Source organism: Lissotriton helveticus, chromosome 5_1, assembly GCF_964261635.1.
Source record: "Lissotriton helveticus chromosome 5_1, aLisHel1.1, whole genome shotgun sequence".
NCBI lineage: Eukaryota > Metazoa > Chordata > Amphibia > Caudata > Salamandridae > Lissotriton > Lissotriton helveticus.
The window spans coordinates 336,636,944-336,656,469 of NC_136065.1; the positions used below are offsets into that span (position 1 = coordinate 336,636,944).

General features: G+C 48.1%; 1 protein-coding gene across 10 annotated transcripts in view; it reads left to right on the forward strand.

The window, feature by feature from the left end:
• The window catches only part of MIB2 (MIB E3 ubiquitin protein ligase 2), a 312,619-nt gene that overhangs the window by 234,124 nt on the left and 58,969 nt on the right, over positions 1-19,526 (forward strand). For all 10 annotated transcript variants that reach the window (XM_078642419.1, XM_078642424.1, XM_078642421.1 and 7 more), the window contains one exon: positions 7,155-7,311. In XM_078642419.1, the coding sequence (XP_078498545.1) occupies positions 7,155-7,311 (157 nt within the window). The remainder of the gene's footprint in view (positions 1-7,154; positions 7,312-19,526) is intronic.

Consider the following 19,526-nt stretch of genomic DNA (forward strand, 5'->3'; position numbering starts at 1 on the left):
GCCCTGATGAGAGCCCTGTGATTTTCTTAACAGGACTCGAAACGCGTCGGCTACGGCACTAGTTCGCATAAAATTCTTGTTAATACATTTAATATGAATGTTCAAGTTTAAAAGGAATGTTTAAACTTTGACTCATGTGGTTCTAAAAAGAAATAGTGCACCACATTGTGGAAACTGAATGCATATTTAATATTGGCAAATTCTTTCTGTCCATGATTAACTGTTTTTTTGATAATTGGAATGAAATGATATATGTTGATTTAATGTTCTTTGTATGTCACATGTACATTACATTAGTCCTTTTTTGTTAAGGTTTATTGATGATTAATTCAATGTTTTTTGTATGTTATTTGTACATTAGTCTTTTGTGAAAATTCAGTCGCTAGAGGTTGAGTTGATAATGTTGATTCTCTTGCCCAAAAATAATCATTTAAAAAACTGATTCTAAAGATACTGACAAAATAAATTGTCTTGGTAAAACTAATTCATTTAGCTTTATTTATTGTTTTACTGAGTGATTTAGTAATACATCACGGAGGCATAGGTACAATTCCCTTGTTTTACATTATTATTGTGGCCCTACCTACCCTCCGTCCCCTAAGGGCCCACCCCTTCCTTTCAATTGCATTTGAATTCATATCTTAACATAGATCGCCGCCTAGTGTTGGATCCGGATGTTTGCACCTTGTTGTCTTGGAAGAGTCTTTGAAGTATCACGAGATAGGTGACTCCTCCCCTGGACTACAGTGCGCATGGGCATTCTCTCCATCATCAGATTGTTTTTTTCCGCCATTAGGTTCGGATGCTATTCCTCTACTCCAACTTCGGAACCGAAACTTTGCAACTTTCTAAGGCCAAAAGGCCTTCTACCTCGATGGTATTGTTCTCGTTCGGTACCCCTTGACTCGATCAAACTTTCCATCTCGATCCGGTTGTCGACGCGGGCCGTTGGGCCTTTTCGACGCCACTTGGGCCTGCTGGCGATGGAAAGGAGCCCGTTTAAAAGGTGCCCACAATGTCACTCCAAATTCCCACATACTGATAAACATACAATATGCAACAAGTGCTTATCTCCCGAGCACAACGAAGAAAATTGTCCAGCGTGTGCTCCGTTCCGATCAAAGAAAACTATCCGGAACCGACGGGCCGCTCGACAAGAGATGCAGCGGCAGGCACCGGAACCGGAGAACATTTTCTATGATGACCTCGACCTCCCAGAAGCCGGCGGACTCCGACCTCGAAATCGTCACCGTAGAGGACCAGTCGGCCTCCGATGACCAGATCACACCGGGGCAAACCGTGGGTACCAAGCCCCCAACCACGCTTCCATCTCAAGACAAGGCTCTGGTCGAAGCATCGCCTAAAGGCCTTAGCCAAGATTGACAAACTCCTTCAGAGACCCCGCCTACCGGCTCGGCTCCGAAGCCCCAACCCAAGCCTTGTGATACCCTGGGACCGAGCAACACTCTTCCCAAAAAGGTCGTCGAACCGAAAAGGGTTGTCGAGCCAAAAGCCATTGAGCCGAAAAAGGGCCTCGGACCAAAGAGACGATCGCACTAAAAAGCCTGTCGACGCCCCAGGAAATGGACAAACATCTGGACTGCTTGGAATGTATACAGGAATCAGAGGAAGAGAGCTTGGATGAGGATTGAGGACACACTGGGGGAGGGGACGGAAGGGGTGCAGACGGGAGAGAAAGTATATATGGAAATAGTACAATATTTACTTCACCATGCTATGTTTTCGAATGTGTACCATCAACTCGCATTATATGATTCTTTGTACGCTGCCACTGTTGCCCTTTTGCTGTATAAAACAATAAAAACTGTTTTTAAAAAAAAGCCTGTCGACCCGAACAAAGCCGTTGACTCGACAAAGAATATCGAGCCGAAAAAGATCGTTGAGCACAAAAAACACGCCCAACCATCAAAGGTTATCGAACCGAAGAAACCGGTCGATCCTAAAAAGGTCATCAAACAAAGAAGGTCGCCGAACCAAAAAAGGCAGTACAACCCACAAAACACGTCGAAGAAAAAAGAGCCGTCGAACCGAAAAAGGTCGCCGACCCGAAAACAGCAGTCGAGCCGAAAAAAGCTCCACAGTCAAAGGCCCTCGAGCCAAAGACTCACCACAAACAAGTGACTAAGACAAAATCATTGGCTCCGAAACCACGGACAGTTGAGGAAGAACTTTTCTATCCTGATCCAGTGAGCAAGGAACAACCTAAACTGTATATAGACCCTGACACAGGACACGTTACAGTTTACCACAGGAAAAAGAGACCATTGGACACTGATACTGCTTCACCTGTTCCTCCGAAGAAAAAAGACTTTGGAACATCTCCTTCAAGGCCTTTTACCCCTCCTCCTTTCTTCCCTAACATGCCTTTTGTGCCTTACTCTCCTACACATTCAGGCTTTGATGAGGCAGACAACATAGGGGAAGATCCTCAGGATAATTTCGGAGAACCTGAGGATCACGATGTACAGAATGACATATGGTATAACCAGAATGATCCTTATGATACATATGAACCAGAGCCCATCCCTGACACCTCCCCATACCCTACAAAGCCGTCGCCTACTGACGACATTATTGTTTTTAACCAATTGCTAGATAGGGCAGCGAAATACCATGGTGTAGACATGCACACTGACCCAATAGACGAAGATTTTCTATTTGACACTTTTCCTACTTCTGAAAAAAGTGTAAGGACACTTCCTATGTTAAAAGGGGTACTAAAACACGCGCCAGACATATTCAAAGACCCGGCCAGAGCACGTGTACTCAATCCCAGAATTGAGAAAAAGTATAAATCGGCCCCTACAGACCCTTCTTATATTAAGTCCCAGTTGCCATTAGACTAGTTGTGGCAAACGCTCGCAAGAGAGCTAATTCACAAACAGGAGATGCTCCCCCTCCTGACAAAGAGTCAAAGATATTAAAAGCCTCAGGCAAAAGAGTAGCCTCACAGGCAGCAAATTACTGGAGAATTGCAAACACACAAGCTCTATTAGCACGCTACGATAGAGCACATTATGACTAACTTGAAGGTTTACTACAACACCTTCCAGAACCTTTTAAAGCTAAAGCTAACGACCTCATACAGGAAGGCAAATTTATAACTATCGCTTCCATTAAATGTGTGCTTGACGCAGCTGACACTGCAGCCAGGCGCATTAACACTAGCGTATTACTACGCCGGCACGCGTGGCTACGCATCTCCGACTTTAAAAACAAAGTGCAATCCACCATCCTCAATCAACCAGTTAACCAAGATTTCCTGTTTGGCCCTGCAGTTGATACCATCCTGGAAAAAATGAAAAAAGATACTGAAACTGCTAAGTCTATGGGCGCACTTCAGTTTCAACAACCCAGAAGTTCCTTTCGTCGCTCCTCCATCAGAGGCTCAGTGAGAGGCAACACATCACAAACTTCTTCAACATTCAAAAGTAACACCCAGAGTACCTTTAATAAAGGCTCAAACAGAGGGAGTTATCAAGGCAATAATAACAAAGGCAGAGGCCGTGGCGGCAACAACACCAGAGCCTCCACCGCCACCAAACAGTGACTTGCTCACACTCCCTCCAGGCCACTCAACACCGGTCGGAGGCAGACTAAAACAATTCCTACCAGTCTGGAACGCCATTACCACAGACAAGTGGGTTAGACAAATTATCCAGTATGGTTACTGCCTGGAACTCACTTCTTCTCCACCCAACATACCACCCTAACACCATCCTATGTCCAAAGAACACATCACACTGTTACAACAAGAGGTCACATCCATGCTACAAAAAGGAGCCAGTCCGCTTTCACCACCAAGGAACAGGAGTATATTCTCTATACTTCCTAATTCCCAAAAAAGATGGATCCTTCAGACCCATACTAGACCTCAGACCTCTGAACCAATACATACTCTCAGAGCATTTCCATATGATTACTCTACAACAAGTCCTCCCGTTACTCCAGCAAGGCGACTTCCTTGCTACATTAAACCTCAAAGATGCATATTTTCACATACCTATACATCCAGCTCACAGGAAATATCTCCGGTTCACAATAGAAGGTCAACATTACCAATTCAAAGTGCTCCCCTTCGGGGTAACTACAGCACCAAGGGTGTTCTCAAAATGCCTAGCAGTAGTAGCAGCACACCTCAGAAGGCAACACATCCACGTGTTTCCATACCTAGACGATTGGCTCACAAAGGCCAAATCATACGCACAGTGTGCAAGCCATACGTCTCAGACAATCCAGCTGTTGCACAGTCTGGGTTTTTCCATAAATTACCTAAAGTCACACCTACAGCCCTCCCACATACAACAATGTCTGGGAGCTACAGTAAATACCTCAGTGGCAAATGCATATCCAAATCCAGCCAGGATAGCCAGCATACAAACTCTCATTCAAAAGTTTCAGCCACAACACTCTGTCAGCTCGAGTGTTCATGCAGCTCATAGGCATGATGGCCTCCTGCATATTCATTGTCCCTCATGCCCGACTTCAAATGCGTCCATTGCAAGAATGACTAGCACGGCAGTGGAACCGAGCTCAAGGACAACTAAAAGGCCTAGTGTTGGTAGACAGTCGCACTTACAACTCTCTGCAGTGGTGGAATCCACAAAACCTTTCCAAGGGGCGACTGTTCCAAGAGCCAGTTCCACAAGTAGTATTAACAGCGGATGCATCACTGACAGGTTGGGGAGCCCACCTACTTCAATACACAGTCCAAGGGCTCTGGACAATCAAACACAAGACACTGCATTTCAACCACTTCGAGTTTCTAGCAGTATTTCTAGCACGGAAAGCATTCCAGAAATACTTGTACAACAAGGCTGTGTTAATCCGGACAGACAACATGACAGCCATGTACTACATCCAGAAACAAGGAGGGACACACTCTCACAGCTGTCTCACCTAGCACAGAGCATATGGAGGTGGGCAATTCCAAAAAACATTTTTCTCCTCGCGGAACACCTGCCAGGGAAAGACAATCAAATAGCAGATCTGTTAAGCAGACCCAGCCAACAGCTACAGAATGGGAGATTCACCCTCAAGTTTTCCAACCATTCTTCCAAGAATGGGGGCATCCAGAGATAGATCGGTTTGCCACAAAAGAAAACTCAAAATACCAGTACTTTGCCGCCAGGTTCCCACACCCGTTGTCACAAGGCAATGCAATATGGATGAACTGGTCAGGCAGATTTGCGTACGCTTTTCCACCCGCCCCACTGATTCCACTGGTGGCACACAAACTACGCCAACAGTCACTCAGAATGATCCTGGTTGCTCCCACATGGGCAAGACAGCCATGGTACACAACGTTCCTGGAACTTTCAGTAGTTCCCCATCAAAGACTGCGACTCTCGCCACATCTTTTAACTCAGAACCATGGAGAAATCAGGCACCCAGATCCCAATCAGATGAACCTAGCGATCTGGCTCCTGAAGTCTTAGAGTTCGGATACCTTAACTTGCCTCCAGATTGCATGAACATTATCAAGGAGGCAAGGCGCCCAACTACTAGAGTATGCTATGCAGCTAAATGGAAAAGATTTGTAATTTATTGCAATAATAACCAATTCAATCCATTGGATGCTTCCATCCAAAACATTATCTGTTACCTGTTACATCTTCAAAGATGCAATCTAGCATACTCTTCTCTAAGGCTACATCTTGCTGCTATAGCAGCATATCTCCAAAACAGACAACACATGTCCCTGTTCAGAGTACCACCGATCAAAGCTTTTATGGAAGGACTTAAAAGGATAATCCCTCCAAAGCATCCACCTTCACCAGTCTGGAACTTAAACATAGTACTTACCAGACTTATGGGACCTCCCTTCGAACCACTCCATTCATGTGAATTACAATTTAACATGGAATGTGGCATTCTTGATTGCCATTACCTCCCTCAGGCGAGTGAGTGAGCTACAGGCACTAACCATTCAAGAACCTTTCATGCAAATACATAGCAATAAGGTCGTACTTCGTACTAACCCTAAGTTCATGCCAAAGGTTATATCCACTTTCCATATCAATCAGTCAATAGAATTGCCAGTTTTCTTCCAAAACCCGCAGTCAGTGGCTGAAAGAGCCCTACACACACTAGATGTAAGAATAGCTCTGCTGTATTATGTTGACAGGACAAAATCATTCAGGAAAACAAAGCAACTGTTTTTTGCTTTTTCTTCACAACATAAAGGTAATCCCATTTCAAAATCAGGAATAGCCAGATGGATAGTTAAATGCACTCAAATATGCTATCAAAAAGCTAAGCGCACTTTCCCCCCAAAAGCCCACTCTACCCGTAAAATGGGGGCATCCATGGCTTTCCTAGGAAATATTCCCCTAGAAGACATATGTAGGGCAGCTACATGGTCTACCATACACACTTTCACTAAACACTACTGTGTCGATGTGCAAACAAAGCAGCAAGCTGCTGTAGGCCAGGCTGTCCTTAAAACTCTTTTTCAAACTGCTGCAGCTGGGGCAGGTGATCACCGCTAGAGGAGATACTGCTATACAGTCTATGCTAAGAAATGAATTCAGCAGCCCACATGCCTCGAACGGAAAATGCTACTTACCAGTATGCATCTGTTCTTGGCATGTAGGGCTGCTGACATTCATATCGCCCACCCTCCTCCGCGGTGCCTGTCACAGCTGCAGTAATCTTTCTACATACACTTACATGGTCATTCTTACTTTTCTATACTCCATCTTTGCCACAATGGCGAAAAGCAATCTGATGATGGAGAGAATGCCCATGCACTCTATAGTCCAGTGGAGGAGTCACCTATCTCGTGATACTTCAAAGACTCTTCCAAGACAACAAGGTGCAAACATCCGGACCCAACACTAGGCGGCGATCTATGCTAAGATATGAATGTCAGCAGCCCTACATGCCAGGAACAGATGTATACTGGTAAGTAGCATTTTCCTTTTGAGCCTAATGATGAAAAAGGTTTTGTTTTCTGATCTGCTGCTGTAATAAAGATGCAAAGAAAGAAAAGCATAATCCTCACATTTGGTCCTGAAATGGAATTGGCCTCTACACATCTATGAAACAAAGTCCATCTCACTATATGCAACAGCAGTTAAAGGGCAGCCTCAGGTGGCAAGAAATAATCGTTATTTTTCCTTTTTTCCTAGAAACCAACCTGAAGTTTCTGAACTACTTGTAAGCAAAGGAGCTACTTCAGACCTGCTGAACAATGCCAAGTGCACCGCCTTGTACATTGCTGTCAACAAGGGCTTCACAGAAGTAGTACGGGTTTTGTGCCAGCACAACTGTGCAGTCAATGTTCAGGTAGGGCTCGTCTATCTCTTCCAGCATTATGAACTCATTGTTTTGTCTTCCAATCAAGCAAAAGAAGTAGCCATAGGAAATGTCTTGTCAAGCCTTATATTATTGTTTTTAGTTTTTTTCATTAATTCTAGAGTTTAATAAAACTAATGTGTGTCAGCAAATCAATCATGTGTAATTGTGCTCTGGTTTACACAAGCCTGTGACATGGCATTTTCTATCCAATAGAGTATAAGTAGTGTTTTGTCTTCCTTGCTTAAATTATGTGTATGTGGAAAATTGAGTTGACTTCACAGTTTATGATATTGAGCTGAGTACTCCTTGTACAGAATTCCAAATTGGTGGTAGTGGTGAGATTAGAATTTATGGTATAAAGATTTTAGAAAGGGCAAAGTACACTTTTCGTTTTAGTACACTATCCTTTAAAAATATATATAGATGATATTTATATGCACATATGACTTTCCTACATAGGCAAATAATGTAACTGAGGCCAATGAAAACAATATGATTTTCTCAGAATCGAATGTGGCAAGAAGTATTAGAGCTCAGATCTTATGTTTCTTCTGTTGCCAACTAACCGTTAGAATTCTTCTGAGCCCATAAAATAAAATGGAAATGCCACAGTTCTTTAGAGCTGCACAATAATTATAGGTACGGCGTAGTAAATCCTAAAGCCACAAGCTGTTTTGTATGCTAATCTTTCCGCTGATTCTCATTTTGGAATGAATATATTTGAAGATGCATTTCAGGTTGAAAGTTTTAAAACCACAACCATTTATTAATCTTTATTTCATAGTTAACACAAACGTAAGGCAACACAGAGAAAATGGGTAATGTAACCATAGTCGAAAGTAGAATTAAATTAGCTATTGTGGTGAGCACGGAATTCTTTCAGATCATGCAAAGGAAAGCAACAATGAAAAGAGTGAATTTGTAGTGTTGGCTGCAGATGCACATGCTATGAATACTCCTACCATCCAGGTTGGCCCGGATTCTACAAGTTGTTTTCCTTGAGGAAGTTTTATGATTAGCGTTGTGCATTGTCTCTCACCTCCTCGAGGTATTGCGCATGTTCAGCGGCTCCTTTGTTAGAAAGATTTTTTACTCCATTGGGCTCGAACTGACTGCGTCTGAGCTCTTGATGATTCAACGCCTACAGTAAAGAAAACTCAACTGGAAATCAAGTGAACAACATCCAACAGATCAGTGAGATAACAACACTGGGTGTGGGCTTCCCACAGTAAAGCCAAGCCTCATGTAAGTAACTAAACAACCGGAAAGCCAATACTGTATCTTCTATTCAACTAAACTGACCTACGCGCAAAGAATTAAACTTAGTGCGGGACAGTGAAACAAATCACAGATTGAATCTCTTTTATTTCAAGAATTTTTTGAAAAAATGGGTTGGTTCAAAACTTCACCACGAACTTTTACAAATACGGCACAATACAGGGAACAATATTCATAAAAATGACATTTTTCTTAAAACAAGCAATAATATCACAAAAATTAGTGAAAATACAGTCTTTCATACTAAGTTGATCAACATATGCAAGCATAACTTACTCTCTCATACACCTCATGCATTCCAGACTCACTACATAGATGAAATGTCATAAACAGATCACACGAGAAGTAATTTATTCTTTGTGATCTTATGGATCACAAAGAATAAATTACTTCTCGTGTGATTATCTAAAAGAAACTGATTGTTTCCAAAGCTAGTTTCTATGGTGTTTCCCCAATTTTTGTATTTTCTGATTTCCTTTCAATCTGTTTATGACATTTCATCTATGTAGTGAGTCTGGAATGTATGAGGTGTATGAGAGAGTAAGTTATGCTTGCATATGTTGAGCAACTTAGTATGAAAGACTGTATTTTCACTAATTTTTGTGATATTATTGTTTGTTTTAAGAAAAATGTCATTTTTATGAATATTGTTCCCTGTATTGTGCCGTATTTGTAAAAGTTCGTGGTGAAGTTTTGAACCAACCCATTTTTTCAAAAAATTCTTGAAATAAAAGAGATTAAATCTGTGATTTGTTTCACTGTCCCGCACTAAGTTTAATTCTTTGCGCGTAGGTCAGTTTAGTTGAATAGAAGATACAGTATTGGCTTTCCGGTTGTTTATCCAACAGATCAGAGCAGGGGCGGCTCCTCTGTTATGGCGGAGGAGCGTCGCCTCACTGGTGAAAGGCAGCAAATGAAAAATAAAATAAAACTTTTTATTATAATTTTATTTTTCACTTACTCAGCCGAGTCTAAGGGGGGGCGCAACCTCTGCGCCAGCAGCAGTCAGGTATAAGGAGTTGTAGGTGCACTGTAAGTGTGCATGTCTGTTTGGCCGGCCGTCTTAGGATGGCCAAACCGACATGCGCACTTACATTTCTCTAACCTAGCTGTCTTAGACAGCCGGGTGGGAGAAGAGGCACATGCTCCCTGTCCCTAGCTGAGCGGCATTTCGGCCTGCTCAGACCAATCCCAGTGCTTCTCTCATGCTGGGTAATAGCATGAGAGCAGCATCTGGATTGGCTGGGGAGGGGAGTAGAGGAGCATCGAGGCGGTGTGCTGTAGGTTAGTTCTGTTATTTGTTAAATATTCCCTTAACCCCGACCCGAACACACACACATGCCTGTCAAGAATGCCCATCACCGGGTGATGGAGATGAAGAAAGACTTTTTCCGATGGTGCCCTCAATGCAGAGCTAAGTATGCACACTCTGACACTCACAAAGTGTGTAATCCGTGCTTATCCCCAGAGCACAAAGAAGATGAGTGTGCAGCCTGCACAGTGTGTTAAAACAAAATGACACTTCGGACCCGAAGGGCTCGTCGCCTGGTACACACCATGGTGCTGGCAGCCGAGGCAGAGTTCTCGCCTGATAGCGAGTAAGAAATCTAGGCCGGTGCACCAACAGACAGGAAATGGGGTGGACATAGCCACCTCCCACTATGTTGCCTCCAATTCGTCATCCGGTGAGGAACACGCTCCTGTACACTTCGAGGGTCCCACATCGACATAAGCGATTCCTGTGTTGGGACCGAGGACCAAGACGCCACCATGTACCGTAAGTACTGTTGACCCACCGCGTGCCAAGAAAATCTTGTGCATACATCCTCCACCATGCCACTGTATGCCACAGCCCTCGGGCTCAGTACGATACTGCGAGCATGCCTCTGAACCGAGAAGGGACGAGAACGTTCTCGATCTTGATCGGTCAACAAGGCCACATCACTGGCACGGCTCTGGCATCCAAGGCACAAGTCAGCACCGTCAAACACATCAGCACCGAAAGCTGCCAAACAGTCTTTATTCCCACGTAAGACATCATATCCGAAGAAGCACTCTGGATCGAACATCTGGGAATCAAAGCAGCCTTCGGCTCTGAGGATGTAAAAACGCCATGACCACAAATCGGGAGAGAAGAAAAGCCACACATCTGAGGTTACAAAGGCACACACAGTTTCTGAGGACACTCAACCGGTTCCAAAGAAACAAAAGACACAGTCTCTTATGCTGACAGAAGAACAGGGCATCGTTTTTGAAGGACTGCAACAATTTATGCAGCAAAATCGTAAAGAGACTGCCAAAACACAGGCACAAGAGCAAGATCTGCCACTGCCTTGATCAAAGAAGGTGGTACTAGAGCACAGGGCCACAAACCCAATGACTTGTAGTCCACCTGGCTCCCCACAAACACAATCACCCTCTCCACAAGAGGAGGAAGAGGGGAGAACCATAAGACAGATTCACAGGGGACACAAGACACCTACCACACTCGAGACCCCTGGGATAACTACAATGTGGTTCTCCCTGACGCAGACATGAAACCACCAGAACCATCGAAGGCATCACCAAAAGGTGACACCTCCTCATATCACAGTGTTATTCAGAGATTGGCAGAGTACCACAAGCTCCCCAATGCACACCACAGAGGAGCAAACTGATTTCTTGGTTGAGACACTTGCGCACACTGGGCACACGGTCAATACCTGCCCATGATAGGATCCTTACTGAATGTATTCAGACAAAGAAAGCAAGAAGATAAATGCTGCAGACATAAATAAGGGTGGCAACAGGGCATGCCACCTTGGAAGATTGACAACTCGGTGGGGCTACTCTCCTGTTATAACAGGAACCTGGGATGAGAGGCAGGAACTCATACAAAATCTCCCAAGCAAATATAAAAAGCGATGACAAGAAATGAGGGCAGGCGAATATCCAATGCCACAATCAAATGGGCACTAGATGGGGTGGACACTGCTGCGAGGGGCATAAATACCTCATCATGCTGCACAGACATGATTGGCTATGCATCTCTGGCTTCAAACCAGAAGTGCAACACACGTTCTGAACGTCCCCTTTAATGGGGAAAACGTCTTTTGGCCCGCATTCACTACGCAGCTTGAAAAAAAAATACTCCTATACCACCAAATTGATGGGTGCCTTGTAAACAAAGCCTCAAAAGCAGCAGTCCTTTTAGCGTTACCAAGGTAGAGGGGCCGCAAAGCCACCAGACCTGTTTCTGGACCCCTGGGTAGAGAGCCCCCTGCTCTCTGGGACCAGAAACAAAGCACATCCTGGGCAGAGGTGTCACACCTCCTCCCCCAGGATGGTCCAGTGCTCGAAGAGGGAAGCTTCAAAGGCCTTCCACCTTTGTAATGCTACCCCCAGCCTTTGCTGCTAGCAGCTGATGTCAGCCCCTGGTTTACACTATCACTTTGAGCATGGAAACCGGCATGAAAGCTTTTGAAAAATAGGAGGTGTGCCCACATCTGCCAAGTCAACCCCTAAGGTAGGGGAGGCGAGATGAAGCTCATTTTCCAGTCCCCACCATCTTGAAGATGGGGAGACCCCTCCAACCAGTCTATATACCCTCCCACAGGAAGGCGGCATAATAGAAGGTGTAGTCACCCCAGGTAAGGTGCCCATTAGCCCTACCTGCTACTCCCCTAAAAATCCCTCAAATCAAGTATTTAAGTGGTTTCCCCAGACCTGGAAACTAGATCTGCGACGGCCTAAGAAGAAAGAAGACAACCCTGCAGAGAAGACTGAAGACTTTGACTTTCTTGGCCCCAGCCCTACTGGCCTGTCTCCAGCTTCTGCGAACCCTTGACCAGTCTTGCAGCCAGGGAGCTTTGAAAACCCTGGGAGCACTGCAGCTTTTGAAAAAGACTCCAAACTCCTGTGGACAGCGGACCTATCCTAGAAGAAACGAGCTCCAAGGACCCTGGATCCCAGCGGATCTGCGTCTCCTGCTCACTCTGCACCCGTCACCCCCAGCCCTGTCTGAGTGGCTCACCTGTGCAGTGAGGTCTCCCCAGCAATCCTGACGTAGTGCCCAGCGCTAGCTGACCGGTTGTGACCTCAGCAATGGTTCTCTGCAGTGTGAATCGAGACACACCCCCTGACATCGACTGGCTCCGGTAAGAAGACTTCACGTCAAAAGGCACCCCTGCACCCGAAGCCCCTGGCCTTGGTGAGCTGAATCAACAGTGCCCTTTTGACCCCCTACATCTCAACTTACCTCTGCTGTCATTGGTCTCCCTCCTGCAGCCTCTTTGTCAAAAGAAGAATCCCCATTGAAAAGCATTAGGCGCCCAACATCGAAATAGCACCCTGCACCTGGCTGTCCCTGTGATGCTGGTGGTGTATGTTTGCTGCTGCTTTGTGGCCCCCAAATTCACCCAACCCCCCACCCCTGGTGCTTAATCTAGCTCCCCAAAGCTTGGCCCCTGCAACCGAACTACTTACCTGCAAGCAGTGTGGCACCAGGCACCACCTGTCCCCATTGGAAAGCATTAGGTGAACTTCAATTTTGACCTCTGCACATGGCCTCCTCTGTGCCACTGGTGGTGCAGTTTTGCTACTCACCTGCCCCATGCTGACTTTTGGCTCCGAAGACTGGATTTGTAAGTGCCGTAATAACCTGTTTATCCCATAAGATAACATTGAACGGTGCTGAAAAGTTTCGAAGTGTAGCTTTTTCAAAGTAAATAAGTATTTTTAGTTAAAAATGTACTTACCTGATTGCGAAGATCTTGGTCTTAAATAAAGCACAAAGTATAATTTTCTAAAATTGGGCTTATCTCCTTCTTGAGTCATGTGTCCATTATTGATCACTATAATATCTGTCATGCACTCCTGTGTGTTAGGCCTAAGGCTGCTTGCCCACTCTGCCACTGATAGAGAACTTTGGGTTTTACATTGAGCCCTATACACTTTTGGGGAACCCCTGGATCAATGCATGGTATTACCACATATCAGCAATATCGTATACAGAGCCAGCTTCCTACAGCTCTCACATAGACTCGACAACCATGGTACGCAATGCTACTAGAGCTATCCCTAGTGCCTCACAAGAAGCCACCCAACTATCCAAACCTTCTCGCTCACACCGGGGGCAGGGTGAGACATACCAACACTCAGCAGCTCAGTCTTGCAATCTTGCTCCTGAAGTCATAGAGTTTGGATACTTAAATCTATCCCCAGAATGCATGATTGTTTTAAAATGCCGGGTTGGGTGGCTCAGTGTACTAATGCATCCAAATCCCGGTGGGTCCACTCAGCCTTTCATCCATCTGAGGTCAATAAAATGAGTACCATTGAGTTGTGGAATAATAAACATCTGTTATTCCGCGCTAAGATACCCCGTTAGGGGTGAACGAGCGCTTTACAAATACACATGTTATGTTATGTTAAAAGATGCAGAACTCTAAATACAAGGGCTTTCTATGATGCTAAATGGAAATGTTTTGTTCACTATTGTGCTTCACAAAACATTAAACCATCCTCTCCAACAAAACAACAACTAGTTTGTTACTTTTTACAGTTACAAAAGGCGCATTTAGCATATACCTCCACACACCTACATTTACCAGCCATTGCAGTGTATCTACAAAACAAGAAGCATCATTCCCTTTTCCGCATTCATGTTATCAAAGCCTTCATGGAAGGATTAAAAAGAGTAATTCCACCTCGTACTCCACCTGTACCTACATGGAACTTAAACTATATGTTAACAAGACTCATGGGGCCACCATCTGAGACACTTCATAACTGTCAAATACAATTCTCAACATGGAAGATGGCTTTCCTGGGGGCGTGGCTTGACCACCGGCAGGAACGGACGCGTGAGCTGAGAGCTTCGTGCCTGCCTCGTGAATTATCCTGTTTTAAACTGCTGCCCTAGTGTTGCCTGCCGGAACTGGCATCCCCGGCCTCAGGTGATTACTGAGGATAGGAGGAGAGGGGGCCGGACGTGGACGCGCCTGGTACCGAGGCGCTTGGACGCTGCTGCCTCCGCACTGTGGAGGGTCACAGTGGGCTGGACTGCGGCGTGGGCTGTGGGGGCCGTCCAGAGGGGGACCCTGGCGGCGGAGGAGTACCGGGAGCTGGCCGGCGCGGCGTGCTGGGCCGCTGCGGAGGTACAGGCTCCTCAGACGCTAACGGGAGCGGCAGGACTGGATGGACGCAACTGTCCTCGGCGGAAGGACGCGGCAGCAGTGGCAGTGAGGACTCCCCCCTTCCCTGTGACTTTGGCGGCCACTGGGGGAAAGTGACGTGGGACCCCCCACGGCTGGTGGAGTGGCTGACAGGGGAGCCGCGGTGAGCTCCCCTCCCCCACCCCTTCTCGCTCCTCGAGTGTGCTTCTGTGCTGGTCGGGGCTGCGGCCTGAGTTTCAGGGGGCAAGCGGACTTTGCTTTCATCCGGGGGCAGCGACTGGAGGCCCTTGCGGCTGGCGGAGAGGCCGGGGGTTGACCAGTGGAGCTAGGCGGTGGGGCAAAGGTCTTGCCGCTCCTGCCCCCCCTTTATCTTGAGGACGCCCGGGAGTGACGGCAGTTCCAGAGGGCGACTAAGTCGGAGCACCAGTGTGTGCTGTGGAGAACACAGATTCAACCCCCCTGTGGCGCCTGTTGCTGGGAGGTTGGAGAGGCGACGCAAGTGGTGGCCTGTGGTGTCGGGGGCTAGCGTGGAGAAGAGGTGGTGACGGCGAGCTGTATGTCTGGGATCTCGGCCTGACTGGACTTATCTGACCCCTGGTGGTGAGTGACCCCTTGCACTGCCCACTTGTGATTGTAGCTGTCCTCCGACGGAGTGCTCTGCACCGCTGGTGCTGTGCTGACGTGAAGTGGTGCCAGCATATTGCCCGTACCGATGTTTAGGCCGGGAGGAACTGCTGCTGTGAACGTCCAGTTGATGGCCATCCTAGACAGCTGTTGGGATCTACACTATGGGTAAACCGCGTAAAACTGGGACGGCGCCCTCTGACCCCGGCGAGGGACTCCCGGACAGTCTGGGACGACGGCGGTGGGACTGCAGCAGTTGGATCAAATATTGCGGGCCATTTCGGACCCGAGGACGCACTACGTAATGACATATCGCAGGTGTCGACGGGTTTGGGATTACTACGAGCGGACCATGGCAAATTGGTGGATCGCGTCAAGACCACGGAACTCACCTTGGGGGTGCTGGAGCCGGCCCAGAAGGCGACCGACGCGGCTATGGGAGACTTGTTGCGGAGAGTGCAGCAATTGGAAAAGAGAGCTGAGGATGCCGAAGGGCGCAATCGGCGCAACAACATACAGGTGATGGGCCTGCCCGAAAAAGTCAAAGGAGACAGTATGATTACCTATCTGGAAGCATGGTTGCGAGATGTGATGACTCCAGAGTGCTTGTCACAGTTCTATACCTTGGAGCGAGCTCATCGGGTGCCGGCCCGCCCGCTGGCTCATGGCCGACCCCCTCGCCCTGTGGTGGCGCGTCTATTGCACTTCAAAGATCGGGACGCCATCCTGCAGAAAGCGCGGGCAGCGGACCCTTATCGGGTGGACAATGCCTCTGTCTCCATTTATCCTGATTATTCTTATGAAGTACAGCGCAGTCGTTCTTCATTCCTGGCGGTCAAGAGGGCCCTCCGCAATGAGGGTATACAGTATGCTCTCCTGTTCCCGGCCCGCCTGAAAGTGATGGTCGACGGCAAAACGTCCTTCTATAGCACGCCAGATGAAGCATGGCACTGGATAGAGATGTACCGAGCTGGGACAGATGGTTCTAAGGGGATGGAGAAAACAACAAAAACCCAACCGAGGTCCCGTAGAGGCCGACGACTCAGGAAACAAGCGGCAGATGGCCGGACGCCGTCGACGTCGCAGACTGACTTGGAGCGACGGGCGGCCCTCCAGGCGGTCTCCATCATATCCGGAGCGACTGCTGCTGCTTCATTGGTGGACTCAGGTTCTCAGCGGGGGTCCGATGAGTTGGTATCGGAGGGCTCGGAGGACGGATCCGGGAACATGCCTCATGTCACTCCGGGAACTACTGATGGCCTTCTGGACGAGTGAACACTTTTGGCTCCGATGGACATGTAGTAAGAGGGTGTATTCCTGGTCGCTGTATGGGGGGGGGGGCCCTGGACACGATGGCGGAGGGTTTGATCCACTATGTCATTGTCTAGAGAGTTGGGAGCGGGGGTTGCTTGGTCGGGGGCTCGTCTGGGACAGGGCGACACTGGAGGGGATTTTACACTTGAGGCTGAGCGCGGACGGAAGGTCAGTGAGATCGTTGTCCGGCTTGTCCAGGTGTAGGGCCAACCCCTCGACCTCACGCTAGTTGTGAGACTCTGGTAGCTACCAGAGAGTTCCCGTTATTCGGGAGTGGGTTTGGATGGGTAACTACAGTTTAGAACCTGTTCTGGGGAGGGGAGGGATGGGGGTTTGTTGGGGAAGTTTGGGGTTTCAGAGACCTGTCAGTGTGCCTGCTAAGCTTGGAAGGAGATTGTTCTTTTGTATGCTCCGATATGGGGACCCGACTTGAGTTGAAATGTATCACCTGGAATGTGCGGGGGTTGAACTCCATGACGAAACGTTACAAGGTGCATGCCTATTTAGTACGTAGGGGGATCCAGGTGGCCTTTTTGCAAGAAACCCACATTGATCAGGCTGAGGGGCGGGCACTACAACGTAGATGGAGGGGCCAACTGTTTTACACCACCTACTCTGCATTTGCGAGGGGAACTTTAGTTTGGGTGAGGTCAGGTGTTCCCTTCCAACCTTTAACTACAGTGGTGGACCCAGAGGGTAGGTTTGTGGCAGTACAGGGACGGCTAGATGGAAGGGATGTGGTACTGTGTAGGGTGTATGCCCCAAATGTCGATCAGTCCGCTTTCTTCTCGCGATTGTCTGGGAAGCTGGCGTCGTTCCTGACGGGCACAGTGTTTTTAGGGGGCGATTTTAATTCAATCACTGACATACAATTAGATCGGTCCCATCCTCCGTTCGCACAATCTTCGGTTCACCGATTGGCGAAGGTACGACGCGAGTGGCAGAGCGCCTGGGGTTTAGTCGATACCTGGCGAACACATCACCCCGAGGCTAGAGATTACTCGTTTTATTCAGTACCGCATGATTTACATGTGCGACTCAACAGTATCTTGTGCTCTCCATGAGCTCAGGAGCTGACTTGTCATAGTGAGTATTTGGCGAAGACAATCTCTGATCACAACCCTTGCTTAGTAGGGGTACGATGGTCCAGGCAGCGACAGGCGGTTCCCACATGGCGCTTGAACCCTGTGACACTGGAGGACCCGGTTTTTAGTGCTGAGGTCCGGGACGGCGTCGCGCATTACTTCGCGAAGAACGCTGGATCGGCATCGAGTAGGGCCCACGAATGGGATGCTTTTAAAGCGGTGGTGCACGGAGTGTGTATCTCGTCCACAGCGGGGGGCTCACAAAACGTTACTGCGGGACATAGGTCGGGAGGAGGCTCTTCTGAGTCAGGCTGAGAAGGATAGTCACACGAATATGGGAGGGCAGGAAGCTGTTCTTGCGGCGCTCAGGTTGAAAGGTTACGCTGCTTTGATTACAGGGAGTACTTGGTGCGGGCCCACGCAGAGAGAGACAGGGTAGGATCCCTGTTGGCGTGGCTGGCTAATCCAGCACCCCGGGGTACTCCGATTTTATCACTGACCACGGTGGACGGGGACCTAGTACACTCGCAGAAGGAGATTAATGCGCAGTTTCTGGCTTACTACACGTCTCTACCGAAGCACGATGCATGGGCTGCCAGACGGCGTCAATGACTTTCTCTTGACAGCGCAACTCCCACGGTTGGACCCTGCACAAGGGGACAGACTGGGAGAGGCAATATCATTGGGTGAGATCCGAACAGCGATCAAGCATATGGCTAAGTGGAAGACACCGGGGGAGGATGGCATCCCGGTAGAGTTTTACGCGGCATATGTGGACCTCCTTGCACCGCACTTGCATTCAGTGTACAGTGAGGCCTGGGAAGTAGGTAGGCTGCCCTCGACCGCCAGGGAGGCGATTATAGTGCCACTGTTGAAGCGAGTTGGGGATCCCTGCTCTCAGTCGGCATACCGGCGGCTTTCGATGCTCACAGTGGATTACAAAATCCTGAGTAGGATTCTTGCGACGCGTCTGTTGGAACACATGTGCACTCTGGTACACCCTGATCAAGCGGGTTTCGTTCCCACCAGGAACATGGCGACGTGTATACGCCAACTGATCAGGGTTATGGGGGATGAACACGACAGAGTGCCGGGTGCGGTGGTATTATCGGTTGACATTGAGAAGGCCTTTGACAGTGTAGAATGGCCGTATCTGTTTCAGGTACTGCAAGTATTTGGCCTGGGGATCGGTTTGTCAGGTGGACCCAACTGTTACACGATTCTGCTACGGCTAGGTTTCGTACAGGGCCTACCATCTCGACGGCTTATCGGGTTGGGAGAGGCACCCGGCAGGGCTGCTCCTTATCGCCATTAATGTTTGCACTGGCAATTGAACCGCTGGCGGCGCATGCCAGATTGGGACGATACTACGAAGGCCTATCGCTACGAGGGGCGATCCATTACATCTCCCTGTATGCGGATGATCTATTGCTGTATTGGGCGGATGCGAATGACTCTCTACGGGGGCTCCGGGGCCTGCTTCGGGAGTTCGGCGATCTCTCGGGGTAAAGGGTGAATTGGAGTAAGACCTGTTTGTTCCCTTTGGCTCCTGGGGGTCGGGAGCCTCTAACAGTGGGGGACTTGCGGTGGGAGCCTCAGTGCTTGCCATACTTGGGTGCCCGCATTTACCCCACTCAGCCTGACCTCTTAGAGGTTAATGTGGGTAGGGCGATGAGGGGGCTTCGGAGCAGCATGGAGTTCTGGCGAACTCTTCCGCTGTCGGTGGCTGGGAGGGCAGCGCTGCTGA